Here is a 22,258-nt window from a genome sequence, read left to right as displayed (position 1 = left end):
AGAGGCAGTAGCACCCCAAAGCTGTGCAAATCTGCAAGAGGTGCCTGCTGGGGTCCTGCCTGCTGAAGGCCGGTGGCAGATCCAGACCTCCCCAGCAGCTCGGTGCCAGCCCGGCTCTGCTGGTGAGGACACCATGCCCTGGCTCCCCCATGCTGGGATGAGCAGCCGAGGATGCTGCTGGAGGGAGCTTAGTCGGGATGGAGTTTGCAGCCCCCCAGGCATCTGCAGCCCAGATGTGAGGAGCTGCAGGATGTACTGGGCAGCCCGTCTCAACCATGCTCCCCGCTTGCCACTGTCTCTTTGCGCTGTCCCACAGCCCTCAGCATCACTCACTGGGTGAGCAGTGACACGCATCACCATGAGACTTTTGCCTAACACACACCAGGGTGGACACCCAAGTGAACCTGAGGCCAGAGATGCTGGTGATCAGCACACTGAGGAGAACAGCCCACATGACCCCTGCTGCGGGTGCTGTGCCCAGAAATGCCCCCTCCATCCCATCTCCGTGTAGGGGAGCTGCTGCTGCACCCCCAGGGCAGCACATCTGCAACACATCCCCAGCCTGACCCAGTGCAGGGACCAGCCCTGACCAGCAATGGTCAGCAGCCCTGGGCAGGACGGCTCCTTCCCGTATGGTCACATCCCACCCAAGCACAGGCAGACAGCCTGGGACACCTCTTCATGTCCCATGTTCCTAACCCGGGGCTTGGGAACAGGCAGCGGCTCTCCAGCCCTGATGGGATTTCCACAATCATGCAAAGCCTGGTTGGATCCAGGCTGGGGGTCTCCATCAGCCCCCCAGTTTACAGCCTCCAGAGAAGGGGACACCCAGCTCTGCCTGCCTGTACCCTGCACCAGCTGGGCAGCTCTGTCCCCATCCATCACTCCAGCCCCGTTCCAGGGAAGAGAGCAAGAGGGGCGGGGGGGCAGGATCTGGGAAGAGCGAAGGAGATTAAAACTTAACATGGAAAGCATCAGGAAACAACTGTGTTAGCTAAACGGACAATTTTATTCTGCCCCCAGCACTCATGAAGTCTTGTAATCTTGTTGCCACCTCTGTTTGATGGCTTCATTTATTCAGCAATATCATGGTTATGGCTTTTTATAAGGCAGGCAAAACTGCCAGCATTTGCTTCCACTGTGTTGCTGGGTCCTAAAGGAGCCAGGATGGGCTGGGGCTGCCCACGGGGAGCGCGGCCACACTCCCCCTGGCTTTTTGGTGGCCAGCAGGCTCTGCAAGAGGCGACAGAAAACAGCGATTTGGACTAAAAAGGTGCTGATCCTGGCTGCTGCCTGCCCTGAGCATCAGCCGCAGTGCAGGGACCCCTCCTCAGTGTCAGCATCACCTCCCCCGGGGGCTGCACCCACAGTGCGGGGCCACTGAGACTCCACTCCCGCGCTACCACAGCCCAGCTCCCATTAAGGTTTCAGAGATGATGTTCCCATGGCTGACAGGGACTGAGAGCAAACGGAAGGTGCCGAGCGGCTGCAGAGCTTGTGGGGACGCCAGTGTCTGGCTGCCTCAGTTTCCCTGTCCCAAGCAGTTGTGCTGGGGTGCTGTGCCGCTCCAGCACCAGGTACCAGCCTTCCCCCCACAAATGCTTCTGCTCCACCACAGACCCCTGTGTCACCTGTGAAGGAGAATTAGCCTAATGAAGGGTTATCGAACCCTGTGTGGTTCGATACTCGGGGAGGTAGCCCCTGCCTGCCCCAGCACTGTCCATGCTGGGTGGCCAGACCTCCCTTCCCCTGGGCAGTGGGTCCCACAGCCCAGGTCCAGCTCTCGCCCAGGTTTGTGCTCCTCCAGTGGAAGGAAAAGCCACCTCCACTGCAGGAATGCCAAAACCCAGAGCGAGCACATCAGCTACCCAGCGTGACACAGTGCTTGCAGCAGGTCCCAGGCGGGCACAACCTGCCGCCAGCCTGGCTGGAACCCCATCAGGGCACAGGGGATGCCAGAAAGACCCCCAGGACCTGCCTCCACCCTCTTTAACCCGAGACCCCAGATGGGCCCAGCAGGGTCAGAGGCACTTGGGAGCTCTGCCTTGTGGGGTGATGGGGAGGAGAGAAGCCGCCTGCACTCCACCCCCGGGGCAAGGGCACCCTCCCTGTGGCCTGCTGCGCTGTGCAGCATAACTTGGGCTCTCACGTGCACCTGCTGGAGAAGAGGATGGGGGAGGACAGAGCTTATGTCCTGTCCCTCCAGGGGCCATCATCCCCCTCCCCACGCATCCACCCAGCCTGGAGCCCTGTATCCTGCTCCCCATGCCAGCCACATCCCGCGCCTTGTCCCAGCTGCATCCCACTTTCCATCCCAGCCACATCCCTCTCCTTGTTCCAGCCACATCCCACTCTGCATTCCAGCCACATCCCACACCCCATCCCAGCTGCATCCCATTCCCCATCCCAGCCATCCATGCCCACCCCACCCCATCCCCCAGCACTTTAATCCCCTCCGCTCAGCATGGATAAGCAGCTATTCCTGGCTCTAGACTCCAGAAGTATCCAATATGCATGAAATCAAAGTTTTCATCATTTCCAATGGTCAAAGGGCAGCACGTATTAAAACCCAGAATACTGGGATTAATGGAGGGATCATTAAAAATCTAATGTTAAACCACCTCTGCAACCAGAGTGCTGGGTGAGCCTGTCATGTATCACAGACTGATTAGAAGGAAACGAATCCCAATTTTGGAGTGGGTTAGCTGAGCCTCTGAACGGGGAGAGCTGTGCCCGCTGTGCTCTGCCCTTTCATCCACGCCTCATCCTCCTCACTGCGGTGGATGGGAGTGTATTGGGGCGATGCTGATGGGACTTTATTTGGGAATTTTGGCTAAATCAATCAAGGATGAGGTTTTTAAGCAGCATTATGCAAACCTGTGCGATTTCTAACCAAACCCACCATCCTGAAGAAAACGGGCCGCGACAGCCAGGTAGTGGGCAGGCACCGATGGCACTCTGGGGGTCGTCTGCTGCAGAGGTCTCCCACATCCACTGCACCCACTCCTCAGCACAGGCCAGCCATCGTAAGGGACCAGTGGCTCTGCACCTCTCTGAACCCTCGCAGGGTGTTCAGCGAGCCTCTCCTGGCATGGGAGCAGGCTGGCACGGCGCTCGCGTCCCCCTGACACACTGAGCCTGGCTCCTCGAAGGATGCCAGCTCCTCCCTGGTGCATGCAAAAGCAGCTCAGTTCCAGCACACACTGGCAAGATAAGAGAGGGAGCATCTCCTCCTCCCCTGGGTGTAACACGCGATCGGTGCCTGTTGCCTGCAGTTTCCTGGCAGCCACGCAGCATCGGCGAGATCTTCCCACCACCTCGGTCTGCACTCAGCGGCAGCCAAACGGCTGGGGCTTGCCCTGATCTGGCCGGGGAGCTCACCCCGGGAAAACATGCAACAATCAGACTGGATGCAGCTGAGGCAGGAGCTGGAAAAGTGCTAGGTCTGCTGTGCTGTAGGCAGGGGGAAAGGGCCGGTCTCAGAAAAGGCGAACGGCTCAGCCTGGAGCCAGCTGCAGCCTGCAACAGCCACCAGTGCTTTGGGGAGAACGGATAGCCCCAAGGAGGGCGTGGAGCTCCCCACAGCCCTTCCCACCTGGCAGTGCTCAGCCCCATCCACCCAGGTCAGCTTCTGCAGCAACAGAACTGCGGGATGGTGCTTTGCGGTGCTGAGCACAACATCCTTCCACCCTACAGAGCAACCGGGAGACCCAGCTGGTTCAGGCCATCTCAGTGCTGGTGCCCGCAGAAGGCACTTCAGTCCCAAGGAGAGTGACTGGGAGCAAACCCCTGCCATGCACTGCAGTGACCAGCAGCCTCCTGCACGACCAGAGTGACGGCCTGCAGAAGCGACAGTACCGGGGAGAAATTGCCTCCCCAGGACTGACCATATTGCACCGAGGCTGGGGGAGCTGGGATGGCAGCACACGGTTGCACCGTTTAGGGGTGCAGGTGACTTAACTCCAAGTCCTGGTGCTTGCAGCCTCCCTGCCCCGCCAGGTCCCTGCCAGCATCAGGGCAGGCACCGAGCCCTGCCAGCCGTCCGCTAGCCACCAGCAGCCTCACACAGCTCATCCTCACGGCTGAACTCCCAGGGACCAGGCTGGCGGCAGACACCTCCTCCCTGTAGGAGGGAGCAGCTTGCAAAGCAGCAGCGAAATCTGGTCCTTTTCCAGGGGCTCAGGCTGCAAAAACCTACACAGCTCCTGGGCGCCAGCCCAGCTTTACCCTGGCACCGCGGCCCACGCAGGTAGCTTGCTGCGCACATGGCTCCGCTGCAAACAGCAAAGTGCTGGCAGGCGGTCACAGCTCCGGCCCCGCGGGACCCCGGTGGGGTTCAAACCCCCGCACCACGCCATCGGCTCCCCTGGCATGGCTGGCAACGAACCACCCCCGGCTTGCAGCTGCCCCTCGCCCTGAAAAGCCAGGCTGGGTTTCTCTGTGGAGGGGAAAGCATGCTTTTGGCTGCCAGCCCACCCTGGGGACAGTGTGGAGCTGGCAGTGTGGCCACTGGCATCACACAGCACCAGTGGTCCCCTAACCTGACCCCTCTGTTTTGCAAAGGCGTTTACCTCCCGGACACCCAGTCCTGGCTCCATTGCTTGGCTGGGTCCTTTCCCAAGCTCCACAGCAGTGCCCAGGAGCACTTTGCAGAAAGTCAGCATCATCACACGGCTTTTTGGGTGAGGAGAGGCACACAGGGAGGAAGAGCAACCCCTTGCCCACCCCCACGGCTGCAACCAGCCCTCCATCCTGCCTCTTCTTCACGGTGCTCACATGATCCTGACCCTGCACGGGCAAGGAATGCTGCAGCCCCTCGGCAGGCAGCCTTCATGACCCTGGCCTGGAGAAAGGGCAGAGTCTGGCCCTGCAGAGGCATCTGAGTGCTCTTAGGGGGCTCAGAGAGATGGGAGCGAGCGTATGGAAATGCACATCTTGGAAATGCTTGGACATCCAAAGCAGAGTGCCTTGGGCTTTGGTGAGCTGAGCACCATCCACTGTACAGTGAAAAGCGCTAGGGCTGCACCAGGCAGGGAAACATCTACAGTGCCTAGTATCCCCCCAGCTCAGACCATCGCCTCCACGCCTGGATCCTGCACAAAATGCTCTCAAGGGCTCAGGTCATGCTCCTCAGGTGGCTGCAGTGGATGCCCACCCTTCACCCTGCAGTGGGTGCCCATCCTGCAGCAGGACCCCATCCTGCACCCTGAGGCAGGTGGCTGTCCCTGTGCATCCTCATGTGAGCAGCTCCCTGCCTGCCCCTGCAAGCACCCAGACCTTTCACCCATGGCTGGGGGACCTGCATGGCCATGATGCTGCAAAGCCTCTGAGCACCAGGATAGTGGAGAAGGTGGAGTGGGTCGGAGCAGCTTGCCCAGGGCCCTGCTCCCAGCAGAGGCATGGAGCAGGAGAAGCCCATGCTGCTGGCCACTTTGGGCAAGCTGCCTCCAGCTCCCAGCAGCCCCTGAACCCCAGCACCCAGCCAGGGGAAGCAGTGCCATGCATTGCATTGAACCACACACCCCTGCTGAAACCACCCTCCTATGCTTTGATCCCAACTCTGAGCAGCTTCCTTGGATACTCCTATATCATTCGTGGAAAGGGGAGTGAAAAAGTGGCCCCTTGTCACCCTCCCTGGGCCACTGGAGAGGCTGGATGCTCTGCGAGCAGCTGCTGGAACTTGCAGAGCTGAGCCAGCATCCCAGCATTGCTAACAACCCCGGCCACGAAATCCTGCTGCTTCTGATTGCAAAACCCACCCCCCGAGGCTGCAGATCCTGGGAGGATCCCAAATTCTTTCCAGGTTTAGAGCTTTTAAGGCTCAGAAATCCCAGCACTGCTTATGGGGGCTGATCCTGGCACTCAACTGGGTGCTGGACACCCAGAAAAGCATGACGGAAGCACCATGATGGGTGCACTGCAGCCGAACCAAGCCCCCTCCTGCTGCTAGAAGGAGGACAAGAAGAGGGGAGCAGGAATAACAGCTTAAAGAAGACATTTCCTGACGTGAATTAAATATCATGCTCCAGCCCTGCTCCCTGCTCTCCTCCCTGCAGCCCCTGCACAGGGGACAGGGGGGGCAACCACAGCCCCCCTGCCCCACTTCAAATAAAAGCATCAGGGGAGAGGAGCTGGAGCTGCTGCACAGAGGGAAGATGCATCCCCCAGTTAAGCCCAGATTAAAGAATGGGAATATGAAAACACAGATGAAAAGCTCTTTGCTGTGGAAAAAAATCTTATTAGGCCATGAAGTACATTTTTTGCCACTTAAAGAACGGAAGAGTAAAAAATGGCTATTTGCAAGCTTCCCCCCACCCCCCCCCGCAACTCATTTCACAGCTTCCCCCACCCGAAAATCCAAAAAGAAAGTTTTTGATCGGCATTTTCACCCACCGAAACCTCTCCAGTTCTCGCTGCCTAGCACAGACTGGCAGTGCCAAAAGCATCCCCATGCAAGCTCCCCCAGCCATGCTCAGAGGCAGCACCACCAAAACTGTTTGTGCCAAATTAGCCCAGTCCTGCTGCCTGCAGGGCAAGTATCCCCTTGCACTCGCATGGATTTACAGCTCAGGGCTTTCCTTACATTTGTTTTTAATGATTTTTTGCTTTTTCTTCCAAGAATTTGTGCAATTTGCATCATGGCAGCCTCTGAGTCCCCTGGGGGAAGGGCTGTGGGGACAGGGAGCCGATTGTGGGGTGCCTGCACAGCTGGCAGCCCCTGCTCCCCGGTTACAGCCTCGTTGGTGGTTTGGGGACAGCATCCCCTTCCTGCATCCCAGTGTGTTCCCTGGGGGAACTGAGCCCCCTAGCAAGGCACTCTGGGGCTCCTACCCTGACCCACAGGCAGCACCCGCTGTGCCCGCTGTCCCCGAGCCACAGGATGCAGCCGGGTGCCCTGAGATGCTGTGGGACACTGTGGGATGCTGCTGGATGTCATGGATGCTGCGGGATGCTGCAGGGCATTTCAGGATGCTGTGGGGTGCCATAGAAGGCTGTGGGATGCTCTGGGATATTCTGGGATGCTGTGGGATGCTGTGAGAAGTCACAGGCTTCCCAAAGACCAAAGACTGGTGTGAATCCAGAGCCTTCACATGCACCTCAGGTTGCAGCAGACCTGCCCCATCATCCCCCAGTCCCTCAGGCACCTGAGGGTGCCTCTGCATTAATCACACCTGGGGCGCACAGGCACCCTCCCAACAGCACCCGTAGTGGGATGAGCCATCCCTGTGAGCGCAGACCAGCACAGGAGGTGCCAGTGTGGCCCCTCACGTTCTGGCAGCTGCCTTCTCTGCCGGCCATGGCCCCTTTGCCCTGTCTTCCATGTCAGCACAGCTTTGCTATGGCAGCTGAGCACGAACCTCTGGCCTTACCTGTGCTCAGCAGGAAAGCACCAGCCAGGAGGAGCAGCAGCACCAGCAGCAGCAGTAAACACTGACAAGGCACACGGCACACCAGGTGCCGGTGGAGTGGGATGGGGAGGGCTGCGGCATGCAGGCACTGGGCAGAGCCTGGCCAGGCAGCAGCACTGGCACTCAGATCCAGCTAAAACTGTCAGGGAGCTGGAAAGGAGAAGCACAATGGAGCCTGCGAAGGCGGCTGGCGCTGCCAGCTTGAAGCTCCTCTGCGGGAGACACCAAGTCAGGCACCGCAGCCAGGGATCAAGCAGGGATACGGGCAGGGATGTGGGCAGGTGAAGCTAGGTTTGTGCTCCTGTTCAAGTTCATGGTGTTTGGAGCTAGAAGCAGGGGCTGCCTGCATGCCAGGCAGGGGCCCAGCACCCTGAGGAAAGCAGATGCTCTGGGTGGGGAACAGTCCCCTGCCCACCGCCAGAGGTGGACATCACCCCCCTGCCATGCTGGGGAGGGCGAGGTGCCACCCCGGGCGTGCAGCTGATGGCTGGCCCAGCCCCCCTTCGGCCTGCCCTGCTGGCAGCATGGGCAGGGGGCTGCAGGGCAGCCAGCTGCCTGCACCAAGAGCAACGAGAGCTAGGCAGAAACCAGGGGCCTGAATGCTCCAAAAGCCAGGCAGGGGTTAGCACCCTGCCCAGGCTGCCCGCCCCGGCGAGTTGCCGGCGTGCTCAGCCTGCCAAGCAGGCTCAGCCCAGTCCAGATGCAGGCGGACAAGCCAGGCTTTCTTCCCTGCTCTGTCCCCAGTGCGGTGTGGGCTGGACGGCACAGACCCTGCTCTGTTACGCCCACGCTTTCGTGAGGGGCTGCAGCAGCCAAGGGACCCCGTGCCCAGCACCCAACTGCACTGCCACGGCAGGGCCAGGGGCAGACGGGAGCAAGGGGGCTGCCCTGTGCCATGCCCGGGGGGCTGGCACACCACAGAGACCTCGGTGAGAGCTCACAGCACTCGCTTGGCTCACTCCACTGATGCCTGATTATGGCAATGAAGTCAACGTGAGCAGTGGCCCTGCAAATTCACATCAGGTTTCCTCCCAAAACAGGGATGCGACTCAGGAGCTATTTGAAAGCAATTTGCAGCTGGAGACACTAAGAGCAGGAGGCAGTGCTTGGCGAGATGCTCCTGAGACGGGAAATCCTGCCCCTCTACCGTGCTGGGCACGGCATAAGCACTGCTGGAAGCATCCCAGGGCTGGCAGCCCTGCAGCCACCGGGCAGGGGGAGAGACCGAGGGGTTTTGCACCACACGCTCCCCTCCTCGTTCATCACCAGTGCCCCAAGACCTCATCTTCCTTCAAACAGTCCCAAAGACACAGCTGTCCCTTCCAAAAACCTAGAGAGACATCCTTGGCTGGAGAGTTGGCTCCTCAGGGGTGCGGTTAAAGCCCCACTGAATAAACCAGGTGGGTTTAAAGCTAGTGCAGGCAGCGCAGGAGAGCAGGGCTGCTCCACTGGGCTCCACCATGCCCAGCATCTCTGTCCAGGAAAGCCCTTTAGACTCCTGCTGTCGTGGTTTTCATCCTGGGAGCAGCAGCCTGGCATGGTCTGGCAGCAAGCGCGGATCCTAGCAGAGATCTAGCACCGGCACGGGCAAGGCTGGATCTCCTTTTCCACTGGAGTGGAAATTAAATCCACTCGTGAGATAAGCATCACCGAAGGTCACTTCACGAGTGCCTTAATTACACTGGAGCAGGGTGACAGGGAGCTTTCTGGCTTCCCAGGCCACATTGAAGCCACATTCCCCCTGTGCAGCGCGATGCTCCGCAGCTTTCCCAGACCTTGGATTAAGGGGAAGAAAAGCGCAGCACTGCAGCACTTTGGTTGCTTTCCAAAATAGCTGCTACAGGGAAAAAAAAAAAAAAAAAGAAAGAAACCAAAGGGCCTATGACAAATCATCCCTGCACAGCTCCCGGAGCTGCTGCCATTGGACACATGCCTTGCAAGCACAACCTCTCTACATCTATGCCGGAGTAGTCTGGCACCCCTGTGTCCCAGAGGAAAGCCACCAAACGTGCCCCAGGCACTGAAACTGTGGGCAGGGCTGGTGAGGGGCTGCTCCAGAAGAGCCCACACCACTGCACCACATCACAAGGAGGTGACATCCCTTGGGAAAGGACAGGCATCCCGGGGACATAGAGCAGAGAGAGATGGTTCTCTAAAGCAACACACTGGCCACATGGCTGGCTCGTGGTGGGGGGTTCTCCAGCCCAGCATACCCCAGCTGGGGGCGGCAAGTGCAGGGGGTGCAGGCCTGCAGGGCCACAGGCAGCAGGCTCCTGGCCACTGGCACCGCACAGCCCTGCAGCGAGGATGAGCCACCCTCCATCCCCAGTGTCCCCACAGTACGCGACAGAGCCCCACGAAGCCCCGGCAAGTGCCGTGCCTGGTTCCCCAGGGCTGCACTTACATTCCTCCGATGGAGACGGTGGCACATGTGCGCTCGGAGAAGGCAGGCACAGTCTCAGTGGCGCTGCTGGCCGGTCGGATGTAGTCCACTGTCACGTTCACCTAGGCAAGGCAGACAGACACGGGGTCAGAGTCATTCAGCCCGGGGGCTCCCCACAGACCCCCACCCTCCCCCTGCCCAACCCCCCTGCTATCGGCCGGCCATCCCTTCCACCTCCCCTGCCCAGGTAAAGGAGCCATTTACCAGCCGGCTGCTGGCACTGATGGTGCTGCCAGAGAAACAACATCTGACACACCAGCATGTGAGCCAGGGCCGGGCACGTTAAACCAAAAGCCTCCTGGTGAGGACAAGCTGCCGTGCCAGGTTCCTGGCACAGGCCCTGGCTCTGCCGGGGATACCCTGGCTCCTGCCAGGCACGCCTGTGAGCTCCCTGCACGCCAGAGAGCTGCGGCAGGGATCCCAAGTGTGCAGCTAGCCCCGATGCTTCCTGGTTTACCGGTAATCGCATTCTGGCCTCTGGTAGGAGAGCTCGCCTGTACCTGCAGGTAGATGAAAGCACAGCTCCCTGCTAAGCCGTGGCTGTCAGCTGGGATCAGTGTTGTCGGCATCGCACCGAGCAGGACGCAGAGGCCGGTTTGCAAAACGCTTTGGCGAGGCAGGGAGCAGCCTCGGGCGCCCCAGAAACCCGGCCATGCACCCAGCGCAGAGTTGCGCTGTCCCCATGCCACTGCATCGCCTGGCTGGCACTCAGCTGTACCAGGGACAAGCACCGCCACCGCTCCCCTCCTCCCGCAGACCAGGGCAGCCGTGGCATTTATGCACATCAGCTGGTGGGGGTCTGCACTGGGTAGGGGCCAATTTCTGCTGGATAACTGCATCTCCCACTGCACCAGGGCTGGGGACAAGCCGATGGTGCAGAAATGCTCATGGGTGAGATTGTGGCTCAGGTTCCCCGCACCACAGCCCCCAGGCGTCAGGCCCCCAGCAGCTCCCAGGCATCACATCCCAGAGCCCGTTACAACCAACATTTCCATCCTGCACCAGGCTTCTGTGGTACAGCTGAACCCCTGGGCCAGATCAGGGAGCCGTGCTGCCATATCCACCCCCACCTCCCGCAGCTCTCTTGTCCCCATAAGTTCAGTGACCAGGCCAGTGAAGGTCATGGAAGGCTTGTGCCAGACCCATGCGGCAGCAGGGGCTTTGTCCCAGCAGGTGCAGGGCAGAGGGCTGGAAAAGCTGTCAGTGTTCCTGCTGGAGAGCAGCGGTTCCCCAGGGGGGTTGGAAAGGCAGCGCTGCCCCACTTGCACATCCCAGTCCTCAGCATCGCTCCCTTCCCAGCCGTGCTGCCCGTCCTCCCTGCTCCCAGGATTCAGGGACCTCAGCTCTGATGTGTATCCTGCAACGCTGCCTGGACCACTGGCTCCTCTCACAGCTTCACCCCCAGGTTGGGACACGCACGGCTGTGGGGCAGCAGCGTGTGGGGCAGGGAGCACTGGGGCTGGAAGCATCAGAAGCACTGAAAGCACCCGCACTCGGCTGCACAGCAGCATCGAGCTGCAGCTCCTGGCCACAGCCACACAATAAAGCACCGGCAAAAAGAATCCAGAATTAAAGCTCAAGTGCTCGAATGCTTAAGCAATCCCACACCTGCACGTGCCATTCCTATGCAAATCCAACCCAATCCCACCGCCTCGCTTCCCCAGAAAAGCACCTTCCTCACTGGTTTACTGGCACTTCAGCTGGAGAAGGCTGAGGCTGCCCTGGGCTGGGGGACACAGGGGGACACAGGGGTGACATGGGGATCCCCAGGGAGTCCTGGTGCTGCCTCCCACCACCCCAGCCCATCTGTGGGGCCATATTTAGGCACTACAGACTTTTTGCCCATGTGTCGCCACACAGCACCATGCCCACCCGGCACCACCAATTTTCAGCACCGGCAGCCTGAATCAAAGACAGGGAGACAGGTGTCCCACTCAGCTGTATGAGGGAGCACCCATAAACTCCTTCAAACTGGCCCTTCCCAAACCTCACTTTTAAAAATGAGCATAAAAATGCAAAGAAGGTAGGATTGCCTGACAAACCCCTGTCGTACAGGTGAGCTAATCAAGGTTTGCAGCAGCAAAAGAGGGGGCTCTGCCAGGAAAGAGCCAATTAAGGGGAGCAGTTAAAGCAATTCCTCCCTGCGAAACTATTGTAATAACAACTGTAGGGGAAAAAAAGACGATGATTACTCTGAGAGGCAGCTTAGGAAACCCAGGCTACTACAGGGCTTTTTAAATGTCATCTGGCTCAACAGCAAGGCACAGCTCGCTTGGGAAACACCTTGCTTGGCATTAAGCAAAGGATCCGGTGAAAGGCTGCATCGGCTGCCGAGGACCTCGCACACTGCACCGCAGCCGGCGGGGACAGAGCATGTGTGACCCCACAGCTCAGGCTTGAATTGTCATGGGCAGGGGAAGAGCAAGCAGGGATTGGGCTTGGCATCACACCTCAGCCTGCAGCGGGGAAGGACTGTGTTGCGTTGCATTGCGTTGCAAAGCATCACATTGCGGTGTATTGCATTGCACTGCAAAACGTTACTTCGCGTTGTATTGCATTGCATTGCAAAGTGTTGCGCTGCATTTCATTGCAAAGTGTGGCTTTGCATTGCATTGCATTGCATTGCATCGTGTTGTGTGGCATTGCAGTATATTGCATTGCAAAACGTTGTGTTGTGTTATGTTGCAAAGCACTTGTCCCCTGGACAGAGACAGCTGAGGATTGTTGCAGTGACAAAGCTGCTGTGTCCCCTGCTACATGATGCCAGCGCCACTGCATCTGACAAGTCACAATAGCAGAACTCCCTCCCCCAGGGCAGGAACAAGCAGGCTCAGAGCATCCTATGGATTCAGCATGAAAGAACTCAAAACTGCTGCGTCCCCACTGCCACCATCTCCAGCTGAGTGGGACTGTGGAAGGCCAGGGTGTGACAGCCCTGTCCCCACACTCCCCAGCAGCTCTGTCCCTGCAGTGACAGCAGATGTGATGTCCGCCCCAGGGCCAGTGCCCCCAGGCATGAGCCAGCCCCACACACCCACCGCACGGAGAGCCATGGCGTGCACAGCACAGCACTGGCCACATGCCCTGCTACCCAGGGGCTGCAGCACGAAGGCTCTTGCAGAGCTGGCACCTCATTTTTGGCACGTCCAAGGACCCACCAGTGGAGATGCAGCTGCCTGGTTGTGCCAAGACATGGGCTCTGCCTATGACACTCCAGTCTTTGCAGGGTGCTGAGCTCCAGCTGCCGTATTTACCCACCTCCCAGGGTGCTCCTGAGATGAAAGATGCTGTGCAAGCACCCACAGCACCACGATGGAGCCCCTGGGCGCAGGGATGCTGGTATGGCATTGAAGGACCCAAACAGAGCTCCAGGAGCCACCGTCACCAGCGTGGCAGCAGCAGGAGCTGGCTGCAAACCAGGAATTAAAACCTTCCCATCATTAGCATCTCGGTGCCTCTCCTGCTAATGGCCCAAAGCCTCTGAGGTAGAGCTGTCCCCTATGTGTCCCCTCCAGGGCTGCCAGCTCAGAGCAATTAAAGGCAGCAAACAGGCAGCAAAGCACACCCGAAGCATGCGTTTTGCTTCCTGCTTCCTGGCTTCTCATGTCCCAGCAAGAAAAGGGACATTCCCACTGTGCCAACCTCTGCGCCGTCCCCAGCGCCCACTGGCAGCAGCTTCATGTGCTGGCCCTGGGCAGAGAAGAGACGGGCTGGGAGTATGGTGTGATCCTAGCTTGCTGGTGGCAGCCATAGGCAGGTTTCTCCCCTCAGCTCAGGGAGTATTTTGCAGCACGTTGATGGACCTAAAGGCACCACTGACCTGGGAAGGCAACTTGGTGCATGCAAAGGTGCTCCCATTCTCCCATGCTTGCTCTCGGAGATGAGAGAGCAATCTCACCAATCAAGCCAATGCTCACCTCGGGCATGTTGTTTTCACCAGTGGAAAATCAACTCCCAAGAGCATCCACAGCCCCAGCTTGGGCACCTCCTGCACTACCAGCCCAATCATGGGCATCTCCTGCACCCCCCGCCCTGGCTCAGGCATCTCCTGCATCTCCTGCACCCCCAGCCCCAGCTTGGCCATCTCCTGCAGCCATACACCCAAGGCTCAGGGAGGTGCTCATCCCACCCCAGCCCCATCTGACTGCTCTCAGCCACGACAGACCTGGACACCCAGACCAGAAGCAGCAAGGGACACTGCAAGCAGCAGCATCCAGCTCTGGAGCTTCGCTCTGGGCTCCCACAGAGCTGCACTGCGCCTGTGCTGAGCCCAGCTTCACCCATGTACCATCCGCAGGGACCTCAAGCTGCAGAGAAAGTGCCCCAGGGCACCTGACCGAAGAGCCGAGTCCATCCCACACCAGGCACGCACACAAGTGGCCATCACTGCCACCCTGCAGACCTGCAGCTCAGTCAGTATTTCGTGGGGGCACAGAAAGTAAAGCGCTTCCCAGGTGTGGAGAGAGCGACACGCCAAGCTCCCCATGGCTGCAGCACTGAGGAGGGCTGGGGGTAGCCGGCACCGGGTTGGGATGCAGGGTGCCTAGCCGATCGTGCAGGGTCCCCGCCTGGCTCTCCCCATCCCTCCTGCACCCATGGGAGCCGCAGCAGGCTCCCCCCCGAAGCCAGCCAGCATCGATGGCGGCCGTCTATCGGCGGGTTTCCAAGGTCAGCTGCAGTCAGTGTGAATTAAATCACTCCGCCAGCTCTCCTCCCTGGAGGAGATCCAGCCCTGAGAAGAATGGCACTACAGAGATTCACATCTTTGTGCAGCCAACGTGTTCAATGTCACCCACCCTGGCTTTGGCACCACCAGCCCGGGCTGCCCTGGACCTGCCAGCCCCTGCCTGGGCTCGCCCGTCACTGAGGTGCCTGGCACCCCGGTGTGGGGCAAGGGTGGCTGAGCCAGGGCCAGCAAGCCATGTCCCTGTCCCCACGTGCCCTGTGCGTTGCCACCAGCTCTTGCGCGAGGGTGTGCAGGGAGGATGTGGCCCCTGGGAAACACGGGGCCATCGCTGCCAAAAACCCGCACTCACACCCACGGCTGGAGGAGGAGAAGGAACGGCGCCTGCAGCACCAGGCAGCATGTTCCCAGCACGTGGGGACTGGTACATGGACCCCAGCATGCGGTTACTGGCACGTGGTCCCCAGCATCACAGTCCCAACGATGTGGTCCCTGGCACGTGATCCCCAGCTCTCTGGCCAGGCTGGTGCTTGCAGGTGAGTTTTCAGAAGCATCATCCCAGCCTCAGAGGCAGAAGGAGGGGTGGCCAGCTCCCCTTCATGGCACTGACATGTGGCACGAGCTCGCAGGAGAAGTAAAAATAGTCCCTGCAAGTTTGTGACGAAGAAGGGCTGGGAGATCCGCAGGCGTTTTCAGACAGTAATTATAGCAGAGCAAGTCTGGTCTGCCACCCACCCCTGCCATATGCACCCACTCTGTGCCCACCCGGCGCAGCCTGGCCCCCTTCCTACTGCACCCCATGTCCCCATGGCACGGGACAGTCCCTTCTGAGACCCCTGGGCCAGGCTGGAGTGAAGGGAGTATGGAGGGATGTTGCCAGCACAGCACAGAGCCCACCCCTGCCCTCTCTGATCTGCAGGCACCAAACTGCGAGTGCTGCCCACACGGCCCTGCACCCATCCCTGCTCCCACCCCTGACTGGAAGGATGAGCCCCGCCACAGCTCCAGCCTGGGGAGGGCACCCATAGGTGCAGGCAGACACCCTGCCAGGTGATGCTCTGCTGTGGTCGGTGCCCAGCTGCACCATAACGTGCCCTCAGCACCAGCAAGGGCTGCTGGAGGGAGGGGGCGCTGTCCCACAGCCCTGATTTTTGCCTGTTTTATTTCTCCTCTCCCCTCCTCGGGGACAAGACAAGGGCTGATGCCACCCACAAACTAAACCCACGTACTCCATTGGCACCCTGACCTCCTCCAGCATGGCTGCTGCTGGGGGGAGCCCTGGCACAGGGGCTCGCTGCCAAGCCCTGGCGCCAGGGTCCCCATGGCTGCTGTCCCAGGCCAGCCAGGCTGTGCCATGCCACGCTACGCTGTGCCACTCTGGGGAGGCACACCTACCACCTGCTGTCCCCCGTTGGATGGGAAACCATCCTTGGCACTGACCCGTGGCCTGCTCTCCCCTGCCTGGCCGATGCTGATGTGGGGTCTCAAGGCTCGAGCAAGAGGGAGGGGATACACCCGGGACGTCGCATCCTGTTCATCCCAGCCTGGCGCTGGGATCGACCTCAGGGTGCTGACCTGGGGAAGACACTGTCAGGGGAAGGCTCTACAGCTGCGGTGCAGGATACAGTGGGGAGGCACTGGTGGATTCTAGATGTGCCACGCTCCGGCAGTGGGGTCCCAGAGTAGAGCAGCGATGGCATCAGCTGCAAGTGAAGTAAGAGATAAAGCAGCGAGGGAGGATGAAGCTGGACAGCAGGTCCTACATGCCTGGATGCTTTGCAACCCTCCACCAGCTCTTCCACCCCACCAGGCATGAGCTTGGGCCACTCAGCCACTTGCAGCCTGACTCTTTATCACTGACACTGTTCGGCGGGTCTTGAATAAGAGTGGAGCAGCTGGCTGCAGCCACCCATCCCAAGGCTCGTCCGTCCCTGACAGAGCCCACTGAGACCAGAGCTTCCCCTGTGACCAGATAGATGCCATGTTGTGGCCTCTCAGAGCTGCTGCAATGCCCAGCAGAGCTGCGAGTCCTGGCAAGTGAGAGGATGCAGGAGGCACAGGGAGGGCTGCAGGACACACAGGGGAATGATCCAGCATCATGTTTTCCCTCTGGACCAGCAGTTTCCTTCCTGAGGGCTGTGTGTGCTGCCTCAGCCCAGCCTCACCACCCATCCCACTGCAGGAAGGGTGCTTTGCTGTGCCTTCAGCTTCACCAGGCCCTTTGCTAACCTCCACCTCTCTTTCCCGGATTCTCCCATCACGGTCCCTCCTAGAAAGGTGCGTGAAGAGCCTGGGATGTGGTACAGGGGGTGCTCCAAGCCACCATGCTGCAAAGCAGTCCCCGCAGAGTCTGCAGAGCCTGCTCCACTGCCGAAAGCAGAGACTGCAGCCGCCGCTGGGCTCTGGGCTTCCTCCTCATCACCGGCTCTGGCAGCGCCACTGAGCCCCCCGAGGTTGCAGCCGCAGGCGGCCGAGCCCAGCCTGGCCAAGCCGAGCCCAGCAGCAGCCCCAGGGTAGGACTGACCTTGCTGGGGCAGGCTCTGCCAGAGCCATAAATAACTCAGGGCTGCAGCCTGGCAGTGGAAGTGCCCAGCAGAGCCATTTGAAGAGCACTGGAAGGAAGAAAATACATGCATGGAGAGGAAATGGCTCCGAATTTCTGGTCACTACACCAGGAACAACCACATTTGCTCCCTTCACCTTCCCCTGCTGTCAGGGAGCCGTTTCAGCCCGCGGCAGCACCCAGAGCTGAACGTGCCAGCACACTTCTCCCCTCCCGCTCATCTGCATCTGTGTGCACTGCTTATTCCAAGCAGAAGGCTGTCAGGAGAAGATCTCTCCCAAGTTCGGCACTGGGGAGCAGCCAGCTCCCCAGAAGGCTTTCAGCAGCAAAATCCTCCCCAGCTTCACACGTCGGAAAGCAGTGGCGATGATGCAGCGTGGTCCCATGAAGCTTGGGAGCTGGTGCCCTGCAAAGTCTCCCCGGCACCGGCGCACTCCTCAACACAGGATCCCAGCTCCGGCATGTGGCCAGGAAGACGGGGCGCACACAGTGATGGCTTCCCGAGGGCTGGGTGCAGCTGCTGGCGGTGTGGGCAGCGGTGCCTGCATCTCGCCCCCAGCGCTGGCAGTGATGGGGAGCAGCAGCCACCCCTCACCACACGCTGTCCCCATTCCTCCCAGCCACACTGCTCTGCAGAAAGTGGGACCTTCCAAAACAACCCCAGCTGCGCCCTGACCATCACTGCGCTGGGTGAGCCTGCACTGTGCCGTGCTGCCAGCTCTCCCCAAGTTTGCAGGCTGCCAGTTATGTGCAGAGAAAACTGCCCGTCAGTGCAAAAATCTGCAAAAGTCTGCAAAAATCTGCAAAAGCCTTCCCTCCTCCAGGGAGAGGAATGAAGTTCCAGGAGAAGATGTTTTCCCCAGTCACATCCCATCCCCTGTTTTTCCCAAGTCTGATCTCCAGTCCGCTGGCAGTGCTGGCACTGGGGATACTGCTTTGGGTAACCCCAAAAGGAGCGTCCCAGGAAGCACTCCAGTGCCTCTGAGCTACGCTATCTGACCAGACACAGGCGGATGCACTGGAAAACTGCAGGGAAACCCCTAGCTGCTGCTTTCCAGGTACGCTGGGGGCTCGGGCTCGTACTCGCAGGCTCTTGCAGATGAGAGGTTTTATCAGTTCGCTGTCAGCCTTCCCTTTGATGAGCCTCCATCCCTGAGCTGCATTGCTAACAAATCCCCAGGCATTAAAAATAAGCTGAAGCTTTGCAGACAAATCGGCGCAGGCGTCCGGATCGAGGGCAAGGGCAGGCTTGGGAAGCGGGGGGAAGACAAGGCACGGCCGCAGTTCAGATGCTGCCCTCCCATCCCTCAGCATCAGCCACGCGCAGCCCAGCAGTCCCCAATTATCAAGCTCTCCATTGATCCAGGGACAACCGTGCATGGCATGACTGCATCCCCCGCCAATCCAGGGAACAGCTACGGCACACACCGGGGACACCATGCACTGCCAGTCCTCGTGCCGCAGAGGCACCACATCCCTCTGTGCCAGCCCAGACTCCAGAGGCCCTTCGCTGCAGCAGCAGCAGGATGCTCACCCCCACAGTGCCAGGCTTTGGGGCTGGGGCACAGGGACCGAGCAGTGCTGCCGGGTACACGCGTCTCACCAGGGCTGGCTGAGCAGGTGGAATTATCCTCAGGGCCAGAGGCATAAAACAATGTTATCAGGAACACGTTGCGGTTTTGAGGGTTCACCCTGGCCCTGCACAAGCCTCTGCTCAGTCTCGTGGTTATAGAGGGGGGTGAGAAATGGGGATCACCACCTCCAGCCTCGCAGCAGGGGTGCTGCTGCCCACCTTTGCCCACCAAAGCTGCCCTCCTCAGTGTCACCGCCTGTCAGTGTCCCCAGCTGGGACCTTCCCAGGTCGCCACCAAACCCTCAGCCCCCACCACCAGCTGGAGGCACCAAACACCAGCACCCAGCAGAGGGGATGGCTGTGGTGGCACTGGGGACCCCGGTGAACCGCAGAGCCCCATGTCAGTCGGGGAGCAGACTGTAGGGCATCCCTAGGTGCTTGGGCACCCCAGGGAGAGCCATCCCCCTACCCAGCACCCCCCTGCCAGCTGCAGAGTACCCTTAAGGAAGATCGCTTCTGTGCACTGGGGATATTCATCCCTGAGTTATCTCGTGCCGTCTCCCTCCATCTGAATGATTAATCCCCCACAGCTAATTAGAGGAAAGGGCCAAGAGCACCTATTTAGACTCAATTCAATTGCCTCCACGATGGCATAATTAAAAAAAGCAGCTTAATGGCAGTGCATGCCCAGCACCAAAATCGATGGGCAGCGTCTGTGCAGAGGGAGCCAGCCCCATCCCGACACGCACCAGAGATTTATTCGACCATGGGAGACAAATCCATACTGGGGCACGGCCGCTGAGCGCCAGCGGGTGCTGCGGCAGGGGCCGGGGCTGCGGCAGCCGGTTCATCCCACGCCACCGGGCAAATTCCACCACGCCGGGTCACTCCTGCCGCTGCCAGGAGGGCACAGCTCCCTTGCAGGAGCCCTGGCAGGTCTCGCACTGGGTGCTGCCACAGCAGCACAGGGGAGCTGGCATCGGCACAGCGAAAGCTGGCAGGAGAGTCAAAAAAACCAGATTCGGTCTGTTAAAGGGAAAAGCAACAGGCCATAAAAATCCCAGCTTTAGAAACTTCACAGGGCTTTGATGAAAGGGCAAACCAGAAACTATATTATACTTCATCCATCTCTGGGCCCAGGGAATTCGGCTGCAGTTCCTGCAGCCCAGCTCCTTGCCTAACATGATAAGTGCTGCATGAACCAAAAGCGAAGGGGCCAGCACAGCCACGAGGGTATTTCTTCCTCTTCTCCCCTCGGTGCTTTTTCCAGGGGAAGGGGAGACAGAAGGAATTATTTCTGGAAGCAATGGTAGTGGCTTATTTTTATTGCAGGAGCCGGGGGGGGAAGCTATTGTGCTGCCCCAGATCTCTGCAGGCCGGGAGGGCAGCGTGGCTCTGTGCGGTGGCATGGGGAGGCAGCACATTGTGGGGGGAAACGTGGTGTTCCTGCCGCAGGGATGGGGGCGAGTGGTTGGGAAGGAGGCAGAAAAGGTGAAGGAAAATGGGTGATGAGACCCCTGTCCGCTGTGCCAGGCTGGCAGCATCCAGCAGCCCAGTGGAGGCAGCCGGGGTAGCACAGCCTCCTGCCCCCAGGCTGGGTTTCAGGCTGTCCCAGCTGAGAACTGAGGGTTGTGTTGGAAGCAGCCGGAGCTGGAAAGCCCTTAGGGAGAGAGCGACAGATGGACAGGTGGTGGGACAGGCAGCTCCTGGAGAGCTGGCTGCTAGCCCACCCCAGCCAACCCACACCCCTCAAGGCTGCTCCCCAGGGCCAGCACACAGGGGCACTGGCGAGAGTGGGCTGCCTGCTGCCTGCCTGCCTGCTCACTGCTGCCTGCCTGCTCACTGCAGCCCCTCCCCTGACCACGGCTCACCATCCAGCATTGCAGCCGCTCCCCGGCAAAGCTGCCTCCAGATCCCCAAGCCCCTGCTCCCTTCAAATGCCCAAGACAACCACAAAAGCAGCCGTGGCAAAGCCCATCCCCGCTACTCCAGCCTCCCGCTGCCCACCCCGAGCCAGGGCTGGGCATGGTACCATGCACCAGTGAGGGCTTCCCTGCCAGGGCTTGCAACGAGATGGACATCCCACAGGAGCTGCATGCAGCCAGGAGCAGGATATACTGGGAGAGCAATACACAGCAACAACATTTATTTATTTCCAATTAATTTAATCTGCCTGGAACTGGTAGGGGTGGTGATGACCCCCAGATAGGAGAGGAGAGGTGATCATGGGATCTCGTGGGATCCCGTTGTGCCAAGATGGTGCTTTTGAGGATACTGACCTCCGCCACAGCCCCTGCTGCCTTCCCAGCTCTCCTGCCTGCCCCGCATGGCACGCTGCTCATGCTGGATGGCACGCTGCCTGCAGCACAGCCGGAGTACACGCACTGGCAGGTATCAGGATGGGGACAGGAGGGCAGGTGAGGACAGGTGGCTCACTGCAGCCAGAGGACTGTTGTCCTTGCTGGTGAAATGTGTCCCCCCCCATGCCGGGACTGGAGCAGCCGAGGCTGGGCAGGGGCTGCACTCCTGCAGCACCAGGCACGGGCAGGTGATGCGCCGGGGGAGCCCCAGTCACCCTGCCGATACCTCGGGAGCCTGTGAACCACCAGCTCCCAGCTCACATGTAGCATCTTGCACATGCGCGTGCAAAGCCCAGCAGGTCCCTGATCAAGTGCACACTGCCCAGGGGCGAGGGATGGCTTGTTCCGGCCCTGCTCCATGTACTAAAGCAAACCAGCTCTGGGATGGCAAGGGGACAACAGTGTCCTGCTGAGGGCACGGGACAGCTGTGGGGGTGTGAGCGGTCGCTCCGGTGGGGGCTGACCAGGCTGCCGGGAGCAGGACCTGCTCCCTGGGATGGGTGCTGCTTCCCTTGGAGTGGGGTGGGATGGGATAGGGTGGGATAGGGGGTACATCCAGCTCCACAATTCCTAAAGTGCAGCTCCCTCTAGTGTCACACCAGCCCTCCAGAGCTGTCACCGTGCACCCACAAGGCAAGGTCACGGCTCTGCAAGGACAGCACCCACCAGGAGGGTCCCCAGGGTTCTGGAACAGCATCCACCAGGAGGGTCCTCAATGCACAGGGACAGCACCCACAAGGCAAGGTCACCACTGTGCAAGGACATCACCCACCAGAAGGGTCCCCAGGGTGCCGGAACAGCACCCATGAGGAGGGTCACCACTGCTCAGGGACAGCACCCACAAGGATGGTCCCCAGGGTGCAAGGACATCACCCACAAGGAGGGTCCTCACAACACAGTGACAGCACCCACAAGAAGTGTCCCCAGGGTGCAAGGACATCACCCACAAGGAGGGTCCCCACAGCACAGGGACAGCACCCACAAGGCAAGGTCACTGCTGTGCAAGGGTATCACCCACCAGGAGGGTCCCCAGCACGCGGGACAGCACACACAAGGAGGGTCCCTACGGCGCAGGGACAGCACCCATGAGACAAGCCCTAAGCCACCCGTGCAGCCCCGGGGTGCGGGCAGTGGGCTTGCACGCAGCGCTTGCAGCCGGGGAGGCGGCTGATGAAGCACCGGCAGCGAGACTGAAAACTCATCCTGGCCTAATTATTCCTAATATT

General features: G+C 59.9%; 1 protein-coding gene across 1 annotated transcript in view; it reads right to left on the bottom strand.

Annotated features, from left to right (window-relative positions):
* The window catches only part of SND1 (staphylococcal nuclease and tudor domain containing 1), a 128,728-nt gene that overhangs the window by 56,515 nt on the left and 49,955 nt on the right, over positions 1–22,258 (bottom strand). Inside the window, exon 12 of the mRNA XM_037388764.1 lies at positions 9,814–9,914. Within this exon, the coding sequence (XP_037244661.1) occupies positions 9,814–9,914 (101 nt within the window). The remainder of the gene's footprint in view (positions 1–9,813; positions 9,915–22,258) is intronic.

This window comes from Falco rusticolus, chromosome 5, assembly GCF_015220075.1.
Source record: "Falco rusticolus isolate bFalRus1 chromosome 5, bFalRus1.pri, whole genome shotgun sequence".
Classification (NCBI taxonomy): Eukaryota; Metazoa; Chordata; class Aves; order Falconiformes; family Falconidae; genus Falco; species Falco rusticolus.
The sequence above is the reverse complement of the archived record's forward strand: the minus strand, read 5'-3'. Positions and strand labels throughout refer to the sequence as shown.